The 19919-nt window shown below is 33.9% G+C and overlaps 1 protein-coding gene across 1 annotated transcript; it reads right to left on the bottom strand.

The window, feature by feature from the left end:
- Nucleotides 1-281: 281 nt before the first annotated feature.
- Nucleotides 282-19455, bottom strand: LOC107559955 (voltage-dependent L-type calcium channel subunit beta-2-like). The gene is made up of 13 exons (XM_016243985.1): nucleotides 19390-19455; nucleotides 16839-16958; nucleotides 14753-14875; nucleotides 14203-14339; nucleotides 13310-13386; nucleotides 12328-12461; nucleotides 11334-11414; nucleotides 10230-10288; nucleotides 9032-9141; nucleotides 7210-7361; nucleotides 6151-6246; nucleotides 4257-4451; nucleotides 282-1012 (listed from the first exon to the last, which is right to left on the bottom strand). Exons 1-13 carry the CDS (start codon nucleotides 19453-19455, stop codon nucleotides 515-517), a joined length of 1848 nt encoding a protein of 615 aa, XP_016099471.1. The 3' UTR covers nucleotides 282-514.
- Nucleotides 19456-19919: the final 464 nt, after the last annotated feature.

Genomic DNA, 19919 nt, shown 5'->3' on the forward strand with positions numbered 1-19919 from the left:
AAGTCAGAATTGTGAGATAAAAAATGGAGACAAGCCTCCATAAATAATAATAATAATAATAATAATAATTTGACGAATGAACTTGACCTAAAGTACAATTTTAAGAAATATATAAGATAAAATAAACAGCAGAATTCTATATGGGGACACATTTTGCCATTTTTTATCACTTTTGGTTAAATTTTTGCCCCAAAAGTCAGCTGAGAACCGAGATTTTTTTCTAAGGCAAGTTATTAGATTCCAAAATTTTTTTTAATATATATATATATATATATTCTTTTGGGTTAACATGCATCTATCATTTGTTCAATAAGACCAGGAAAGCAAATCAAGTAAAAAGAAAGGAATTAAAAATAAATAAAGAGAATTAAAGCGAATTTCATCATTCATGCCATATTAAATTATACATAATTGTCTTTATTTAATTCGTCCACACTTGGAAAAGTCATGTATGGATACACGTGTCGTATACATTACACATAAGATTGAGGTCGGTGTGTATGTGGCACGTGTGTCACTGCTCTATGTAATGCTCTCTCGCCCATTCCTCCTCTCCTCGTTTCCTGTCCCGCTCATGATGAGGCTCTCGTAGCGACCTCTGCTTTCCTCTTTGCCGGTTGTTCCTCTCGTTGTGGTCGTATTCCTTCTCTCTGTCGCCCCGGAGGTGATGATGATGATGATGATGGTGATGGTTTGGCTGTTCCTCTTCCTGGGTTTGTCCGACGAGAGGCTCGGGATACATGGACTCTGACGTCTCTTGTTTGGAAAGCGTCCGCGTGGTGCGACTGTGATGTTGGTGGTGATGATGATGATGGCTGTGGTGTCTGTGACCGCTTCTCCATTCACTTTGGTCGTTGTTAGCTTTACCGTCTCGCTCCTCAGTGTTGTCGTCTTCCAAGCGCCCTTGCTTCTGAGTTTGGTAGTGATGATGATGATGATGATGATGGTAGTCTTCAGAAAAGCCCGTCTTGTCATCCGTTGGTCTCTCTGATGTCTGCTCACCCGCTCTGCCCTGTTTTAGAAAAACACGCGCATGGAATAATGCAGTTATATGGATTGCAAACCCAAACTAAATGCAATGAACTAATGTTAGTTAGCTAATGTAGTAAACTAATGTTAACAAATGCAATCTTACTGTAAAGTGTTACCAAAAAGAGTGTTATTGTTTTGCAGTGCGTAAAAAAAACCAAACTCTCAAACCAAATATCAATGCAGAGGTTTTTTTAACACACACACACACACACACAGACAGTCTCTGAAATCACAGCAAATCACTACAAACAACATCATATCTATATGGAAGCCCGTTTTCTGACACTGAATAAATGTAAAAAGGTAATTGACTTTTTTTCTCACAATTCTGACTATTTTCTCGGAATTGTGGGATTTAAACTCGGAATTCTGACTTTTTTCTTGCAATTCTGACTTTTTTCTCGGAATTGTGGGATTTAAACTCGGAATTCTGACTTTTTTCTTGCAATTCTGACTTTTTTCTCGGAATTGTGGGATTTAAACTAGGAATTCTGACTTTTTTCTTGCAATTCTGACTTTTTTCTCGGAATTGTGGGATTGGGGAATTGCAACTTTTTATCTCACAATTCTGACTTTTATTTCTTGCGATTTTTACATCTTATATTCCTGACTTTTCTTTTTCAGAATTGAAAGGAAAAAAAAGTCAGAATTGTGAGATAAAAAATGGAGACAAGCCTCCATAAATAATAATAATAATAATAATAATAATTTGACGAATGAACTTGACCTAAAGTACAATTTTAAGAAATATATAAGATAAAATAAACAGCAGAATTCTATATGGGGACACATTTTGCCATTTTTTATCACTTTTGGTTAAATTTTTGCCCCAAAAGTCAGCTGAGAACCGAGATTTTTTTCTAAGGCAAGTTATTAGATTCCAAAAAAAAATTATATATATATATATATTCTTTTGGGTTAACATGCATCTATCATTTGTTCAATAAGACCAGGAAAGCAAATCAAGTAAAAAGAAAGGAATTAAAAATAAATAAAGAGAATTAAAGCGAATTTCATCATTCATGCCATATTAAATTATACATAATTGTCTTTATTTAATTCTTTTTCTCGGAATTGTGGGATTTAAACTCGGAATTCTGACTTTTTTCTTGCAATTCTGAATTTTTCTCGGAATTGTGGGATTTAAACTCGGAATTCTGACTTTTTTCTTGCAATTCTGAATTTTTCTCGGAATTGTGGGATTTAAACTCGGAATTCTGACTTTTTTCTTGCAATTCTGACTTTTTTCTCAGAATTGTGGGATTTAAACTCAGAATTCTGACTTTTTTCTCTGAATTGGGGGGTATAAACTCGTAATTCTGACTTTTTTCTTGCAATTCTGACGTTTTTCTCTGAATTGTGTGATATAAACTCACAATTGCGAGTTATAAAGTCGAGTTCTGAGGGGGGACTTTATAACTCGCAATTGTTTGTTATAGAGTCAGAATTGCAAGATATAAACTCATAATTCTAATAAATAAATTTAACTGTGTCAGAATTGTGAGAGAAAAAGTCGCAATTACCTTTTTTATTTTTTTATTCAGTGTTACAAAAACATAAAAAACACTCTATATTTAAAAGTCTAAAAGTCAACACTAAGATTATAAAAAAAAAACAGTTCACCCAAAACCGACCTCATTTACTCATCCTTATGCAATTTCAAAATTGTATTCTCTTTCTTCTGTGGAAAAATAAATGTTGATGCTGCTCTTTTACAAAAGCACATAATAAACACGTACTGTCAAGATAAAAAATAAAAAAAAGCACAAAAATATCATAAAAGTAGCCAACAATTTCCATTTCTCTGGAAAACAGCTTGAGAAAATTCTTCTTTTGTGTTTCATGGACGAAAGAGTTGACATGAGGGTGAGTTAATGATGACAGTGTTTTCATTTTTGGTGAGTTATTCCTTCAAGCTAAATCCTAATGAAATTAGGTTTACTATTCTGATCTTGGTCAAATGAAACCATGACTGAGCTTCAGTGTCACACACACACACACACACACACACACACACTCACCGTGACTAAGGCTACTCATCTGTAATAGGAGTGACCTCCTCAGTCTGAGAAGCAGCAGTGTTTATCAACAACAATAAGGACATTCACAAAAAACATGGATATTATAACATGTAGTGTTGTAATTTAGTTAAGTAAGTTTAATTTGCCTGGGAATTTAGAGATCTGACTTCTTGGAGCACACTTTAACATATATAACATAAACAGAGAACTTATTATTGAAGTAATATACTTTAATATACCTAAAAGAATATATCTGTGTGTGTACTTATAATATATGTAATATGTTTTCAGACACTTAATTGCTTGTTTATTGCAATTAAATAAAAAGTACTGTGTTGTGTTAAATGCAATTAGCTGAACTTTAAAGTGCCTTTTCGGGCCCACTTAAGTAGGACTTAAGTACATCTTTATATGCAATTTCATAATTGCTTCTATTATCTTTGAAATATGGTTAAAGTACCGCTGAATGTACTGACAAGCATTTATGATAAACTAAAATATATATTTAATGTAAGTTTTATTTATACTTGTATGCCATTTATTTAAATATGTCTAATTACACATTTACAACGAAGTTGCAATTTAGTGTATTTAAAATATATTAACTATAAATGTAATAGTGAATAACAGTACAGCTCAAATTATTATCATGTGCTTTAGTATATTTATCAACATCAAAATAAGGGTACTTCTTTAAAACGCGACAAAATATTATTACAATATAACGATTTAAAGTGAACTTAATAAGAAACCTTTTAATTTGACAAATTTTAAATTGTACTTTTTTTCTCAAATGCACTTTTTAACATGAAAGTGTCTTTAAGTACATTTAAATGGCCTTTCATGAATAATATATTATCTGCAAGTATAGTTTTTTTCAAATACTTTTAAGATTTGAAGTACACTACAGGTGTACATTCAATACAATTAAGTGCATTTCTTATTAATCAAGGAACTTTAATTCAATACCCTTCATTAGGAAACCCTGTAGTAATGCGACTAGATTCCTATGCTTTCTGAATATTTGCCGATACAGAATGTGTCTTACAGCTACATGACACAGGACTCTGTAATGTAAAGTGTGCCTTTTAGGCTGTAGCATTTGCTTTTTTCTCTCGACTGAAAACTGATGGTTTCTTTCCGGCACTCCTCCTCTCTCTTTTTGTTTGCTAATCTAAGTGCAGGCTGAAGTTTCATAGGCACCTTTGTTTGTGGATTAGTCAGTGAGTCCTTGCAGGCGACTGCGGCTGCAGCCATTGCGGTGAGTTTCTCCAGCAGAGGGTTTGTCTGAGGGATGCTGGGAGGATGCGTGGATTTCCAGTAAGCCTCCAGATAATCAGCCATGTGCTCACAGGCGTCTTCCAGCTGATTCTCATCAAGAATGATGTCGAAAATCTCCTGGATAGAGAGCAAACGAGCGTGTGAAGAGGGAAATGAACTGTTAGAGAGCAAAGAAAGGGTGATAGTGTGGTTTATCTCAAGTAATTATTCAGTTAACTCACTGAAGGGCACTGGGCAAGTTTGTCTGCTGCCACCATCTGCACATTGAGATGTTTAGCCTGAGACTTTCCTCTAGACTTTATTAATCGCTGCAAAACCTGAAAGACGGACACACCAGAAACAATATCCCAGCAAAATATCAGTGTTGAAGAAAGACAATCTAATAGACAATCAGAGGGACCATAGTGAAAAAATGTGCTTAATTGTATTGGATTAATTAATTGTATAAAAAAAAACCTGTAATGAAATAAAAGGCCACTTAAGTGTACTTTAAGAGAGATTTTCACGACTGTTTCTTAACACTTTTTTTTAAAACTTAAATACACTTTTAAAACGTGCACTTTGTAATGTCAAATCAAAAGTTTAGTATATACGTTTTATATTTTAAAGACAACATAATAACAAAAAAACTACATATAAAGATGTACTTAAGTGGGTCAAAAAAGCACTCAAGTTTATTTAATGGTCATTAACATGCCATTAAGTGTCTGAAAACATGATATTCAGTTCACACTTTAGTATAAAGTATATTATTTCCATAAAAAGTATGCTAGTGTACTTCTTTTCACAAGGGATCTGAAGCCTAAGTAGACTGATTTAGCAAAAGTGCACTTTGTTAAAAGCTTTACTTTAAAGTGCATTTAAATCATTGTTTTAATAATCTTTTGTCATGTTTTAAAGAAGCACACTTATTTTGATGTGTTGACTAACATACTAAAGCACATGTAAAGTACTTGATTATAATTTGATCAATAGTGTTTTATTTGATAATATAAAGTGAATGCATTTGCAACTCCATTATTACAAATGTGTAATTACAAATACATTTAAATACATGACATACTGAAGTTTCAACTTAAATTACATTAAAGTATATTATACTGTACCATAAATGCTTGTCAGCACATTCAGTAGTACTTTAACCATATTTCATAGACAATAGAATTAAAATTAAAATTAAATTGTACTTAAGTGTGCTTTTTTGACCCACTTAAGTAGGACTTAAGTTTAGGACTTAAGTATATGACTAATTATATTCTTTTAAAGTATATGTGTGTGTACCGTTGGAGAGGTGATCTTGATGTAGACAATAATAGGTGCAAGAGACGTTTTTCCCAGTTGGGTCGGGTGGTTTATCGTGTCGGCGTCAAGAACCACCAGCTGCAGCGTGCGAGCCAGTTCAAAGATCCTCTCGATCTCACTCTGAACCTCCGCTATAAACACACACACATACACAATCAGAGAGTATGCTGAGAATAATAGAGAACCAAGCCACTGGAAGCAATTAAGCTACAGTTACAATTCAGAAAGAATAATGGGGTGAAATAACGTGCAATGTAATGAATTCAACAAAAGGTGAGTTTCTCCAGCAGAGGGTTTGTCTGAGGGACGCTGGGAGGGTGAGTGGATTTCCAGTAGGCCTCCAGATAATCAGCCATGTGCTCACAGGCGTCTTCCAGCTGATTCTCATCAAGAATGATGTCGAAAATCTCCTGGATAGAGAGCAAACGAGCGTGTGAAGAGGGAAATGAACTGTTAGAGAGCAAAGAAAGGGTGATAGTGTGGTTTATCTCAAGTAATTATTCAGTTAACTCACTGAAGGGCACTGGGCAAGTTTGTCTGCTGCCACCATCTGCACATTGAGATGTTTAGCCTGAGACTTTCCTCTAGACTTTATTAATCGCTGCAAAACCTGAAAGACGGACACACCAGAAACAATATCCCAGCAAAATATCAGTGTTGAAGAAAGACAATCTAATAGACAATCAGAGGGACCATAGTGAAAAAATGTGCTTAATTGTATTGGATTAATTAATTGTATAAAAAAAACCTGTAATGAAATAAAAGGCCACTTAAGTGTACTTTAAGAGAGATTTTCACGACTGTTTCTTAACACTTTTTTTAAAAACTTAAATACACTTTTAAAACGTGCACTTTGTAATGTCAAATCAAAAGTTTAGTATATACGTTTTATATTTTAAAGACAACATAATAACAAAAAAACTACATATAAAGATGTACTTAAGTGGGTCAAAAAAGCACTCAAGTTTATTTAATGGTCATTAACATGCCATTAAGTGTCTGAAAACATGATATTCAGTTCACACTTTAGTATAAAGTATATTATTTCCATAAAAAGTATGCTAGTGTACTTCTTTTCACAAGGGATCTGAAGCCTAAGTAGACTGATTTAGCAAAAGTGCACTTTGTTAAAAGCTTTACTTTAAAGTGCATTTAAATCATTGTTTTAATAATCTTTTGTCATGTTTTAAAGAAGCACACTTATTTTGATGTGTTGACTAACATACTAAAGCACATGTAAAGTACTTGATTATAATTTGATCAATAGTGTTTTATTTGATAATATAAAGTGAATGCATTTGCAACTCCATTATTACAAATGTGTAATTACAAATACATTTAAATACATGACATACTGAAGTTTCAACTTAAATTACATTAAAGTATATTATACTGTACCATAAATGCTTGTCAGCACATTCAGTAGTACTTTAACCATATTTCATAGACAATAGAATTAAAATTAAAATTAAATTGTACTTAAGTGTGCTTTTTTGACCCACTTAAGTAGGACTTAAGTTTAGGACTTAAGTATATGACTAATTATATTCTTTTAAAGTATATGTGTGTGTACCGTTGGAGAGGTGATCTTGATGTAGACAATAATAGGTGCAAGAGACGTTTTTCCCAGTTGGGTCGGGTGGTTTATCGTGTCGGCGTCAAGAACCACCAGCTGCAGCGTGCGAGCCAGTTCAAAGATCCTCTCGATCTCACTCTGAACCTCCGCTATAAACACACACACATACACAATCAGAGAGTATGCTGAGAATAATAGAGAACCAAGCCACTGGAAGCAATTAAGCTACAGTTACAATTCAGAAAGAATAATGGGGTGAAATAACGTGCAATGTAATGAATTCAACAAAACAGAAACAGTTTTAAAGCCACACAATTATGGAAGGAAATCATAAGGAATCAAAACAACTCTGGTTCTCCGTTTTAAAATTCAAATTTTAATAATTCAATAATTCCAATTTCCTTAAAGTTCCATGATTCCATTAATAATTACTTTAGTGCATTTGTTGAAACGCAACATTTCAGTAATCATTCCTAACAAAAACAATAAGGTGACGTATTTTAATGTTTTTTTTCTTTATTTAATGTACAACCAACACTCTCTTGTGAATCTTTGTTTCATTGTCAGTATTTTCATTTCAATTTTATTTTTATCAGGTAAATTCATATTTAAGATCTTTTTGACTTGCCGACAAGAACCATTATGACCGATTGTGTAAGTGACTGAGCTGTTGAATTGATTGAAACCACTAATTCATGATTGAGACAAATTTACCAGTCAATTTGACCAATTTACCAACTCAGTAAAACAAAAAGTGTATTTTAGTGTAGTATTTTGCCTGCATTGAATTTCATAATAAGCATTTGATTGAAACACAGTTTATAATAATCTGGAATAAGCAAAAAATAAACTTATTGTACATATTATTTGAAAAAAATTGTATTGTTGCAATGCTGATATTTGTGATATTCATGCCATTTATAAGATCAGAATGATAGAAAATTTAACTGCTTAAAGGGGTCATATGATGTTGCTAAAAAAGCATTATTTTGTGTATGTGGTGTAATGCAATGTGTTTATGCGGTTTAATGTTTAAAAAACACATTATTTTCCACATAATGTACATTATTGTTTCTCCTCTATGCCCCGCCTTCCCAGGATCAGTAAACAGTCCTCCATAAAATGTGCTGCACACATCTGAATATTTGGGTTGAAGTGTTCTGGAACAGTGTTGTAAATACAACTTAACCACTGATTTCTAGTCATGTCCTCTTTTGGAAGACCAAACAAAGTAGCTTCACTTTCACAACGAAACACACAGCACCTTCGCGACATCGCGGCGGCGGCAACAATACTACAGCGAGAATAAAAGTTACGCCTTCTTTCTTTGCGTGAACATTTGGGCGGCGTTATGCAAATCTTCCCACATAGTGACATAGATATGTGGGGGCGTGTTAGAACGAGCCGTTTTAGGTAGGCGTGGTCGACTCTTAACTTTTATAAAGAATATCTCTTTGGATTTGAGACTTTAGTCTTTGCAACTTTACAGATCTTCTTTATGCACCAAGAGCTTGATATCGCTTCATATGACCCCTTTAAACTAAACATTTCTCTGCACTGTTTAAAATCATTTCCAGATTTGAGAACATACTAAAACAAATATCTTCTCTTGTGTGAGAGTGTGCGTATGTCGTGCTCTGGATACTGTAGAAAGGAAAATTCAATAATAAAGGCTGTATAAGATAATAAAATGAATGTAAGCAAGAATGCAAAAAAATGTTAAATGCAAAAAAATTTAAATATTTAGTAAATCTCATCATTTTAGATAAGATTTCCTTTTTCAGTCATTCACACCAAACCATCAAACTCTTTCTCTCACCTAAGTTGGAGCGTGTGTTCGAGCGCTCGATGATGGCATGTTTACTGGGGTTGTTGAGCACAGAGCGCTTGGCCAGAGAAATATCAGCAGCCACCCTCGTGATCGAGATCCTGGATTACACAAAACAAGGAGCGTTCACAGTGTAACTGCAAATCTGAATTAAATGTAAGTACTTTAAATGTAACTGCAATGCACCAACATGCATGTACATAAGTATATTTCAATATTAGATATTTCAATTTTATATTTAAATACTTTAAATATTTATTATCGATGTTGAAAACAGTTGTGCTGCTTCATATTTTTGTGGAAACCATGATGCATACCATTCAAGTAAAAAAACAAACAAAAAAAAGCTTTTATTTATCAAAGATGCATTAAAGTGATCAAAAGTGACAGTAAAGACATTTATAATGTTACAAAATATGTCTCTTTCATATAAATGCAGCTCTTTTGAACTTCATCAAAGAATCCTGAAAAATAAAAAGTATGATGGTTTCCACAAAAATATGAAGCAGCACAACTGTTTTCACAAATAAATTACACTTCACAATATAATCACATAGAAAGCAGTTATTTTCAATTGTAATAATATTACGGAATTTCCACTGTGTTTTTGATCAAATAAATGCAGCCTTTGTGAGCAGAAGAGACTTTCAAAAACATAAAAATCTTACGGATCCCACACTTTTGAGCTGTAGTGTACATAGTAGTAAGGCCATCTAATAAAAAGTGTGACAATGTCTTCTGACTGACTTTTTCTTTTATATGCCTATAGGAGATACTATAAGAAAACTGAAATTAGCATCTCCACATCCATTGTACTTGACGTAACATATATGAAAAAAACATCAAACTGAAATGCATTTCAGTTGGATTTCAAACCACATATGAGTTTGGCCAGGACTAAGTTAGTAAAAAAAATAAATAAATCAGATTTCATTCAGATTCACCGAAAAGATATATATAGTTTTAACTGTCATACTGTAAATCCTGCGCAGTCATGTTCGGGAAACTGCAGTCAAGGGAAGCTGCAGGCATGTGACCCGGCTGTGTGCTTATGGACCAGCATGGCCAATTAAGGCAATGAGATGTGACTATTTAAAGTAACCTCAAACACTCACGTGACACACACACACAAATATATAAACTATCCCAACGGAGGCTCAAGGAGGAAGAGAACCGCTTAACGACTCACCTCCCCTCAAAACGGTGCTTCAGAAAGTCAAACAGCGCTTTCTGCATCATATCTGTTACCTGTTTACACACATAAAAGCATCATGTCAGGTTTTTGTCCTTTTTCTGTTTTTTTTGCTTAACATTCATAGAGTCAACATAAGTCTAAATGCTTTACAGTTAAGTGTAAATGTGAAGTAATAAGGATTCATGTAAGACTGGGAAAATGTTTAGTCAGAATATAAGCACTCAAATACTGTGCATGTCTAAAAATGTGTCATTTATGACATTTAAAGAGATAGTTTACGCAAAAATTAAATCCAGTCTTTACCAACTCAACATTTTTTCACTGGACGCCCGTATAATTTTTATCAGTTGACATTTGTCATTATTTATTACATATGTAGCAAAATGTCCCGGTAAAAAAAAAAAAAAAAAAAAAAAGTCACACAGAATGAAAATATTATATTAATAACATTATTAATCTGTGCATTTACCACATTTATCACAGTTTCCTACTGTATCTACAAAGATCTGTTTTCTAAGATGAATGGGTCTTCTTATATTTAAATGTATTTCTTATTTTTAATGTTTTTGAGTTGTGTTGAATGTGTAGGCTCTATTTAAACAATACAGTTTTATTTATATTATTATTTTTTGTACCTTAATTTACAGATGTTTTAACTTTTGCACATCCCACTTTGTTTGTGCATTAACTCTGCTGCGCCAAATAAACAAATAATGTGGGTAATTTGCATTTTATTTCAAGCATTCAAATGTCAGGTTAAAACCATTTATTCTCCTGTAACAAGAATATTATCCATGCAATGCTGCTAAAAGCTAAAAAGGGGATTAAATATGGTGAAAAGCTTCAAAGGAATGACGTATAGCATCTAAAATATACCCTTTTTTCCTTATACTTTGTACTAACATACAACAAAAGGGTGTGGACATGTTATTTATTAACTACACTGTAAAAAGTGATTTTTCAAAGTTGTGAATAAAACAGATTATGCCAATTACATTTTACAATTACAGTTTTGGTACTTGTGTTTTAATAGTTTTGGGTGAATTAACCCTCTAATATCTTCTCTATGACGTCACAATGCGTTTTGCAGCAGCTGACCTCGTAGCCCTTGAGCGACGGTCCCACCAGCACCACCGGTCTCATAGACGGCACCACGTCATACGGAGGAACATGCTCTGTCTGTAGAGCAGCACAAAACACACACCATTAACCTCGTGTGCACAGAACACACACTTCACAGTCACAGCTAGGAGAGATAAAAGAGGGGGAACATACTATTATCCATATTAAGATCTAGACTGCAAGTGTCAAATTTAATGTCAGCAGGCTGAGAATGTCCAGTTCTTACATTGCTCCATTGTTAATTATTTCAGAGTTAAGTAAAAAATGTTCTTTGCATTTGCAGGTTAAGGACTATGTTGAATGCATTTCAATAGTTAACTAATGCATTAGTTTGCCTGAGCCCAAATTAAGTTTGACACCCAAATAAAAACCCAATTTAAATAGTGTTGGGAGGTTTACTAAAATGATTTGTTAATATCAGGCTTTTATAACAGCACTGTGTTAAGCAAATTAGAAAATTATTATTTACTATTTTGTATGTAATTGTACAAACAATCATTTTTTGGTTAAACCATGCACACACAAACAGGCAAATTTAAGGCTGTATAACAGAGAAATGTCAGAAGGGAGAACCACACAGTGAAGTGTTTACTAAGTAGTGGCCATGCCATCATTCCTACTATGTTGCCATTGTCTAAATAACAATAAGCTATAATTAATAGACTGTAAGTACTGCATAACAGGAATGAGCGGCCATTGACCACACGGCTCTCTGTGAGGCCCGACTTACCGACTTATGCCTCTGCTTAGCTGAGGAAAGGAGGAAGGGGAACAGACAAAAAGAAAAGACCAAGGGAGTGTGAAAGATTGGGATACAGAGGAACAAAGACAAGACAGGGAGAGAGAAGGGAAAGAGTGAGTGGAGTAAGCTGGCATGGCCATTCGGACGGTGACAAGCGAAAAAGGCTCTGCGTGATGCTGCTGTGACGGACAGATGCAGAGCGAGGGAGCGTCCATCGGCATGCTTTACCTTCTTAAAGAAAGGCATTCGTTTCTCACGGGCTAAAGGGGATATTACTGTGTTTGGGCTGGCTTTGGGTGAACGCTGATGGAGAGGAGGGTCACTCTCCTCTGGATCTAACCCTGCAGCGTCTATGTCCACAGCTACACACACATACATAAACACGCACACACGTACATATGAGCCTCGGCAAAACACACGGGGAATTCATACACAACGTAAAGATAGACAATGCACATCAATCATTTATCAGAAAATAAATTACAGTTATGCACTGAAGCACACAGCATTTCAGTAAAAACATGGCCTTGTGAAAAAAAGTACACTTTAACATACTTAAAAGAGTACTTAAGTGCTAATATACTTAAGCATGAACTGAATGTAATGTTTTTGGACACTTAATTGCATGTTAATTGCAATTAAATGAAATTGTATTACAGTTTAAATTAATAATTGATTCAGCTAGATAAACTTTAGAGATTTTTTGACTCACTTAAGTAAGGCTTAAGTACATCCTTATATGTAATTTCATAATTCTATTGTCTATGAAATATGGTTAAAGGACTGCTGACAAGCAACTAAAATATACATTTTTATTTGTCATTTCCGTTGAAACTTGAATGTCATGTATTTAAATATATTTGTTGTACAATATATTAACTTTAAATGTAATGTTGAATAACACACTACAGTTAATATTATCATCAAGTACTTTTCATGTGCTTAAGTATGTTAGTCAACACATCAAAATAAGCGTACTTCTTTAAACTATAAATACTTTTTGAAAGTGTACTTAAGTGTGTTAAGAAACATAGTCACGAAAGTGTCTCTCTTTAAGTATAAAAATTCCCAAAGTGAATCTGTTAATACAATATAATGTGACATATATAATATAATACACCAAGTATTTCAGAATAAAAGTTGTTTCTGAATAATGTAAATAAAAATATATAATTGAGTTCTAAAATGACACCCAATGACGCTAACGTACCTGAGGATGGAGGGGTTGATTTACGTGAGTTTGAAACCACGTCTCCTAAACTAGATAAAGAGTTTGCCCCTAATTTACTGTGAAAAAAAGAACAACATATAATCAGTAACAACAAAGAATGGTGTAAAGATTGTATGTATTTAAAAGTGCTCTTCTGAAGAAAAAACAGCCTTGACGACCTGAGCAGGTTCAGTGGGTGACCCATTTAAATGACCAGATTAAAATATTACAAGGTGTTTTTTTTATTCCAGCAAGCCATAGCAAGAGTTAAGATTAAAAGCATTGTAAGCCTGAGTACATTGTAGAAACCACTGGCACCAATCATCTCTACAATCTACTTAGGCTTCGGATCCCTTGTGAAAAAAGTACAGTAGCATAATTTTAAAGAGTACTTGTTATGGAAATAATATACTATAAAATAATATACATTAGTGTGAACTGAATGTAAAGTTTTCAGACACTAAATGAACCTTAGAGTGCTTTTTTGACCCACTTATGTAGGACTTAAGTACATCTTTATGTAATTTTATTGTTATTTAGAAATTTAAAATAAACTTTGGATTTTACATTACAAAGTGCACTTTTTAAAAGTGTACTTAAGTGTGTTAAGATACGGTCATGAAAGTGTCTCTCTTAAAGCACACTTAAGTGGTCTTTTATTTCATTAATATTATATTATCTGCAAGTACTTTTTTTTTAAATACGCTTTTAATATTTGAAGTACACTACAAGTGCACATTCAATACAATTAAGTGCACTTCTTTTTCACAAGGGATGCTTTTGGGAAATGCAGTCTAAGTCTATTTTTGTTGAAAGGGGTCAAATTAAAGCTATATTTTCTGTATTTTCTATATTTTGTTTAGTGAAGAACCTTGTTGTGCATTTGTGGATACCTTGAGTAAAATTTTCCTTGTTTTGCACGTTGGTCCTGGTGGGTGCGAATGCTTTCAAGCTTCACTGGACTTGGGATGAAGCCGATTTCACACCCTTCTTTCACCAAGCGACCAATCCACCAGTCATTATTAAATTTCTGTCATTAAACACACAAACAGTCACCCATGGTGGATTTTTTTCCTCATTAGAATACCTTACAAAGTAAAAATAACCTTACAAAGTAAATATTCAAGGCCATAAATGATCTTAAAATATTAAGTACAATAAAAATATCTTAGCATTTGCAGAGTGAAGCACTCATCTTGGGTATTTTAAATTTGCTGATATACTTTGTTTGCAATAAACTGCATTACAAGGCCTTGTTATACATGTGTGCAAGACTAAAGAATCCGTGATGCAGGCTGTATTTTGAGTATTGTGTGTTGTGTTTGTTGTCATATGGACATGCAGTGTTCCTTTTGTTTAGTCTTTAAAAACACTACAACTGATTTTAACTGTAATAAGCATTTTTTCCCTTCTGTATATATGGATACATGTGTAAATACACACTTCTTTAACATGAAGGAAATCTTTAGACTCAAATGAGATTCCCATCCCAGGCACAGGGACGTCGTCTTCGAAAGAAGCACTGTAGCCAACATTAGTACGTACTGCAAACGCCACTGGTTTAGACTGTGTAGAAGAACACAGAGTGAGTACAGTATGAAATATTAATGAAGTTTGTCCCTTTTTAACCCTGCGCTGGGTTATATTTAACCCAGCAGTTTTTAGAGTGCAGTGTCATAGTTATGTTATGGAAGTGTATGCAAATTATTGCATATTTAATTACATAATGCCTTATTTGCATACTTAAACATAGCATCTCAGAAAACTATTTGCAATTCTTAATGTAATCAATCAACTGGGGAAATATGGTGATACTGTTAATTTTCTACACTCTAAAAAATGCTGGGTTAAAGTTGTTTTTAACCCAGCATTTTTTAGAGTGTACCCTGTACCCATGGGTACAAAACCTTGACAGACCCATTTCATCCACATTCATTATATGGAAGAAAAACCTGCCAAGGTATTCTTTTAAAAATTCTGTGGAAAGGCAGTCATAAGCAGTACATTTTTTCAATGTTTTCAGAAATACAAAAAAAAGGGCAAAATCAGTATGACTCAATGTAATTCGCATCCACATTACAGTCTGCACACGCAATGAATTATGGGTGTGTCAAACAGAGGACACAGTGTCCTCTAAAGGTAATGGGGATGGTGGGTTGATCACACGCAAGCCTGACTCTCCATGATCTGTCAAGACAATGCTGCCTTACCTTTCTTTAGCTTAGTCTGTCTACCTTTATTTTCTACTGAAATAAAAAGATATGCAAAACTATGCACTCCATTATTGTAATATGCAATATTTATTTTAGGAGCTTTAAATAATCTATTTTTTTATATATTGAACAGTTTTTATACCCTTGTTTTGCTTTCACAACCACTGTCTGCCTCTTATGTAACACGACTTTCCATATGCAGTATTGATCAGAAATAGTGATTGTAACCTTTTATGTAAATGCCTGCTCAGACTAATCAGCATCTACAGTTTCATTCACATTCACCAAAAACTCACGCCCGCACATCTGACAGCTGCTTTGCTTCATTTAATAGTGTTTATGCAAAATCTTTGAGTGAAATTATGTGATTCTTACACTCTTAGGAAAGAAAAACTGAACGTTGAAAGAAAATAGGGACTCCTGCTTCTCTCTATTCCTTTGAGGTGCTTTCAAGAGTGGTTTAAAGTGTTCAGTTTGTGAAACTGTAAATAGTGGTAAGCTAAAAATGGTAAATTAACTGGTTGTACTTAAATCAAAAAAATATGATTTAACACCACTGAACCAACCTATATGCATTAATTTATACCAATAAAACTAGATTTTAGATTTTAAGTCAAGTAGAAATAAATCTTTAAGGTAACAATTGCCGATGACCAGTTTTTATAGTGTATGTGTATGTGAGAGAGAATAGATATTTCAAGAAACATGGTCAGTGAAGAATATTTGACTTCTCTCTGCTCACTGCAGACCACCTGGCTTTGTTATCAATATGTATGTGTGCATTCAATAAATAAATTATAAAATCTGATTGATGTCAAACACTAAAAATAGCTATCACCCCTAGAGGTGAAGGAGAGTGTGACAAAAACAAGATTAAAAATAGATGGGAAAGACTAATAGGGTGAGATTTCATATATCACCTCCAAACAGCATTGGTTTGCCTCAAAGAAAGTGTCTAAAAAAGCATCCAGATACAAATTAAGCCTTAAAATAAGATGGCATTCAATATATCCAGACAAACCCTAAAGGTGCTGTGTGTGTATCTTACATTTTAATAATTTAGTGCGTGATTTATAAAGAAAGAATAACAGTTATGAATTTTTATAGTAAGATTTATAAAGTAAGATTTTATAGTAATATCGGCCTTGGTGATATATCGGTTTGCCACTACTGCATACTAAAGAGATAGCATGAGTAATATGGTAGTATGCTATTTTGAACAGACACACACTATTAGACAGAAAAACAGACATTTGAACAAACCCTTGACAAACTGCTAATTATTCAGTTATAATGAGTAAAACATGCAGCAATACCTTAGCCTTTTCGAGCTGAGCCTGTGCCTGTCTCTCAGCTTCTCTGCGTAAGGTCTCTTTATCTTCCTCCAGAGACACATCCGAGTCAGACGGCCGACTAGTGTATGAGTCCGCTGAACCCTGTGGAAAAAGCAGAGAGATTTTTTTTTTGTATTTCTATGTGTGCATTTACTTCATTACTTTCATGGATTACGACACATGGTTACTATTTGATTGTCTACCATGACATTTACTCATTTGCTCAAGATAAATATTCAGCTACTCTACTTAAAGGTGGTGTGCGTCATTTGTGCGTGGCAGAATAGTTTCTCCCGTTTCAATAAGCAGAGACAGAGTAAGCCATTTACAGCTTGATTCCCAACAAACGGTAACACTTTAGGGACCAGTTCCCACTATTAAGTAGTTGCTTATTAACATGCATGTGTTTATTAGTACTTATGAAGCACATATTAATGCATTATTCTGCATGACCATATTTTAGATCCCTTAACCCTACCCCATTCCTAAACTTAACAACTACCTTACTAACTATTAATAAGCAGCAAATTAGGAGTTTATTGAGTCAAAAGTTGTAGTTATTAGTTAGTTAATAGTGAGAATTGGTCCCCAAACTAAAGTGTGACCAAACAAAAAAATCACTAAAACATTTCTCAAAATATCTTCATTTAAGCTATTTAAAGAAGAAACAAGTATTTGGAAAGACACAATGAGTGTGAGGAAATGATGATAATTTAGATTTTTAGGTGAACTGTCCCTTTAAATGAACTTGGCATTACATTTCAGAAAACTAGTGTGTTTCTCGGCAAATGTTAAATTTTTCTGTTTTCTGACCAGTGTAATCAATCTCTCGACATTTTTTCCTCTTCTGGAAATCACAGAAATGCTATTTTGGATTTTTCTTGTGCTATTGGAGCGAATGGGAACTGTCCCTACAGACCATCATCTCGTTTCTACACTGAGGACTCAGTTATACCGCATCGTACAGAACTTAGCAACGGCCCTAAGACACAGCTAATAATAAAGTACTTTGAAATTTAAATGGATAATAGTAAAACAGAACCAGAGTACCGCAAATGTGCCTTATTTCAAACCATAACTGACTGACTAAAACTAACTGACTAAAACCAAACACCAGTAGCAGACAAAAACTTCGAGACTGAATCCAGGAATCTCCATTATAGATGTGTATAGTAGGAGACAAAGAAAAATATGGACGAAAAGAAACATCATAAAACATAAACAAGTAAACAAACTGCATGCACCCAGTGCAGTCGGTGTCAGTATAAAGTCCAAAACCACTGATACTTTTTGGGATGGAAAAGGATGGATTGTCCAAAATAAATCACCTTCTAGCACCTGATCAATTACAGCACACACACATGCAAGACATTCAATTTAAATGTATTGATAAAAACATACAATTATTTGTTGTAATTATTTTATTTGTTGTAACCATATTTTCCCATTTTTAACATACTTCTAAAAAGGGTACTTATTACAAAAATAAAATACTTAAAAAATATATATACTTACATGCAAACTGAATGTAATGTTTTCGGGACACTTGAATTTCTAGTGAAACGTGTGTGCCATCTATTTATATGTCATCTATTTAAATATATCTGTGATTTGTAATGATGAAGTTGCAATTTAGTACATTTAAAATATATTCACTTTTGAATAGTTAAAATCATAATCAAGCACTTTACGTGTGCTTTAGTATGTCAGTCAACACATACTGACGCAAAATGAGTGCACTTCTATAAAGCATGACGAAACGATTAAAACATAATGATTTAAAATCCACTTTAAAGCAAAACTTGGCAACACTTTATTTTAAGGTGTCCTTGTTACACGTTACATGTATTTACTATTATAATAACAATGAATTATGCATAATTACATGCAAGTAACCCTAAACCAAACCCTAATCATAGCCCTAACCTTATAATAAGTACATGTAGTTAATTAATATCACTCAGTACTTAAATGCACTGTAACAAGCACACCTTAAAATAAAGTGTAACTCAAAACTTTTCATTTGACATTATTGCCAAGTACACTTTTTAAAAGTGTACTTAAGTGTGAAACTGAACTCTTTTAGTACACTGAAGTGGCCTTTTATTTCAGTATTTTGTATTATGTGCAAATTCAGTTTTTTTTTAAATATACTTTTAAGATTTGAAGTACACTACATGTGCACAATCAATAGAATTAAGTGCACTTCTTTTTAGTAATTATAACACATAAATACATTCAAATGTGTGCATCTTTGTATGTAATTTCCTGCACATGAAAGGCTGTAGAGAGAATCAAGAAAATATCTAGAAATTAAACCTTAACATACTTGATAGACACTATGTTTACATGAAATCACAGTCACCTAAGGTCAAGCAAGGTCACAAGTGAAATGTGGGTTTATTATCCATCATTCAAGAATATATAAAGATTAAATCAGAAGTTAAATACTAAGCAGCATACTAGCATATCCTGTCAATTTCCACTCGCTCGCACGCGCAAATAGTGTATATTAAGATGTATAGTTTCTTACACCAATGTTGTTCTTGACTCGGTCTCCTGTTGCTCGTTTCAGCAGTCGTATCCAGGAGGCCTTCATCAGCCAATCCAGTTAGAGCATTTGCTCTCCTCACCATACCAACACACTTCAGTAAACTCTAACAACAACTACTATATATACCGCCCACCATCTACCAAATGATATGCAAACATTATACTTAAAACCTGAGAGCTGCAGGTATTAACAATTAAAATGAGTTCAAAGAAAACACAGATTTTCCTGTAGCTGTCACTAAAACTGCAATATATAAAGTGCTACCTAATATCTCGGCTGTTGCCCGGGCTAATGTTATCAATGCTGTTGCTGTGGGAACGTAGAGTTCTGCTGTGTTGTTGACGATGGCAAGCAATTCCATGCGCTTGCTCTCCATCCCTGTGCATAGTGGATGATGAGAGCTGCAATGGCCTGTGTAGACAGTGGCGGTGTGTTTTCTTCTAGAATAATGAGTGAGACTCAGTCCATCCCGCCGCAGCAACACCAGCAAACCAGGCTGCCATGCTCCT

This window comes from Sinocyclocheilus grahami, unplaced genomic scaffold (genome assembly GCF_001515645.1).
Source record: "Sinocyclocheilus grahami isolate Dianchi unplaced genomic scaffold, SAMN03320097.WGS_v1.1 scaffold706.1, whole genome shotgun sequence".
Classification (NCBI taxonomy): domain Eukaryota; kingdom Metazoa; phylum Chordata; class Actinopteri; order Cypriniformes; family Cyprinidae; genus Sinocyclocheilus; species Sinocyclocheilus grahami.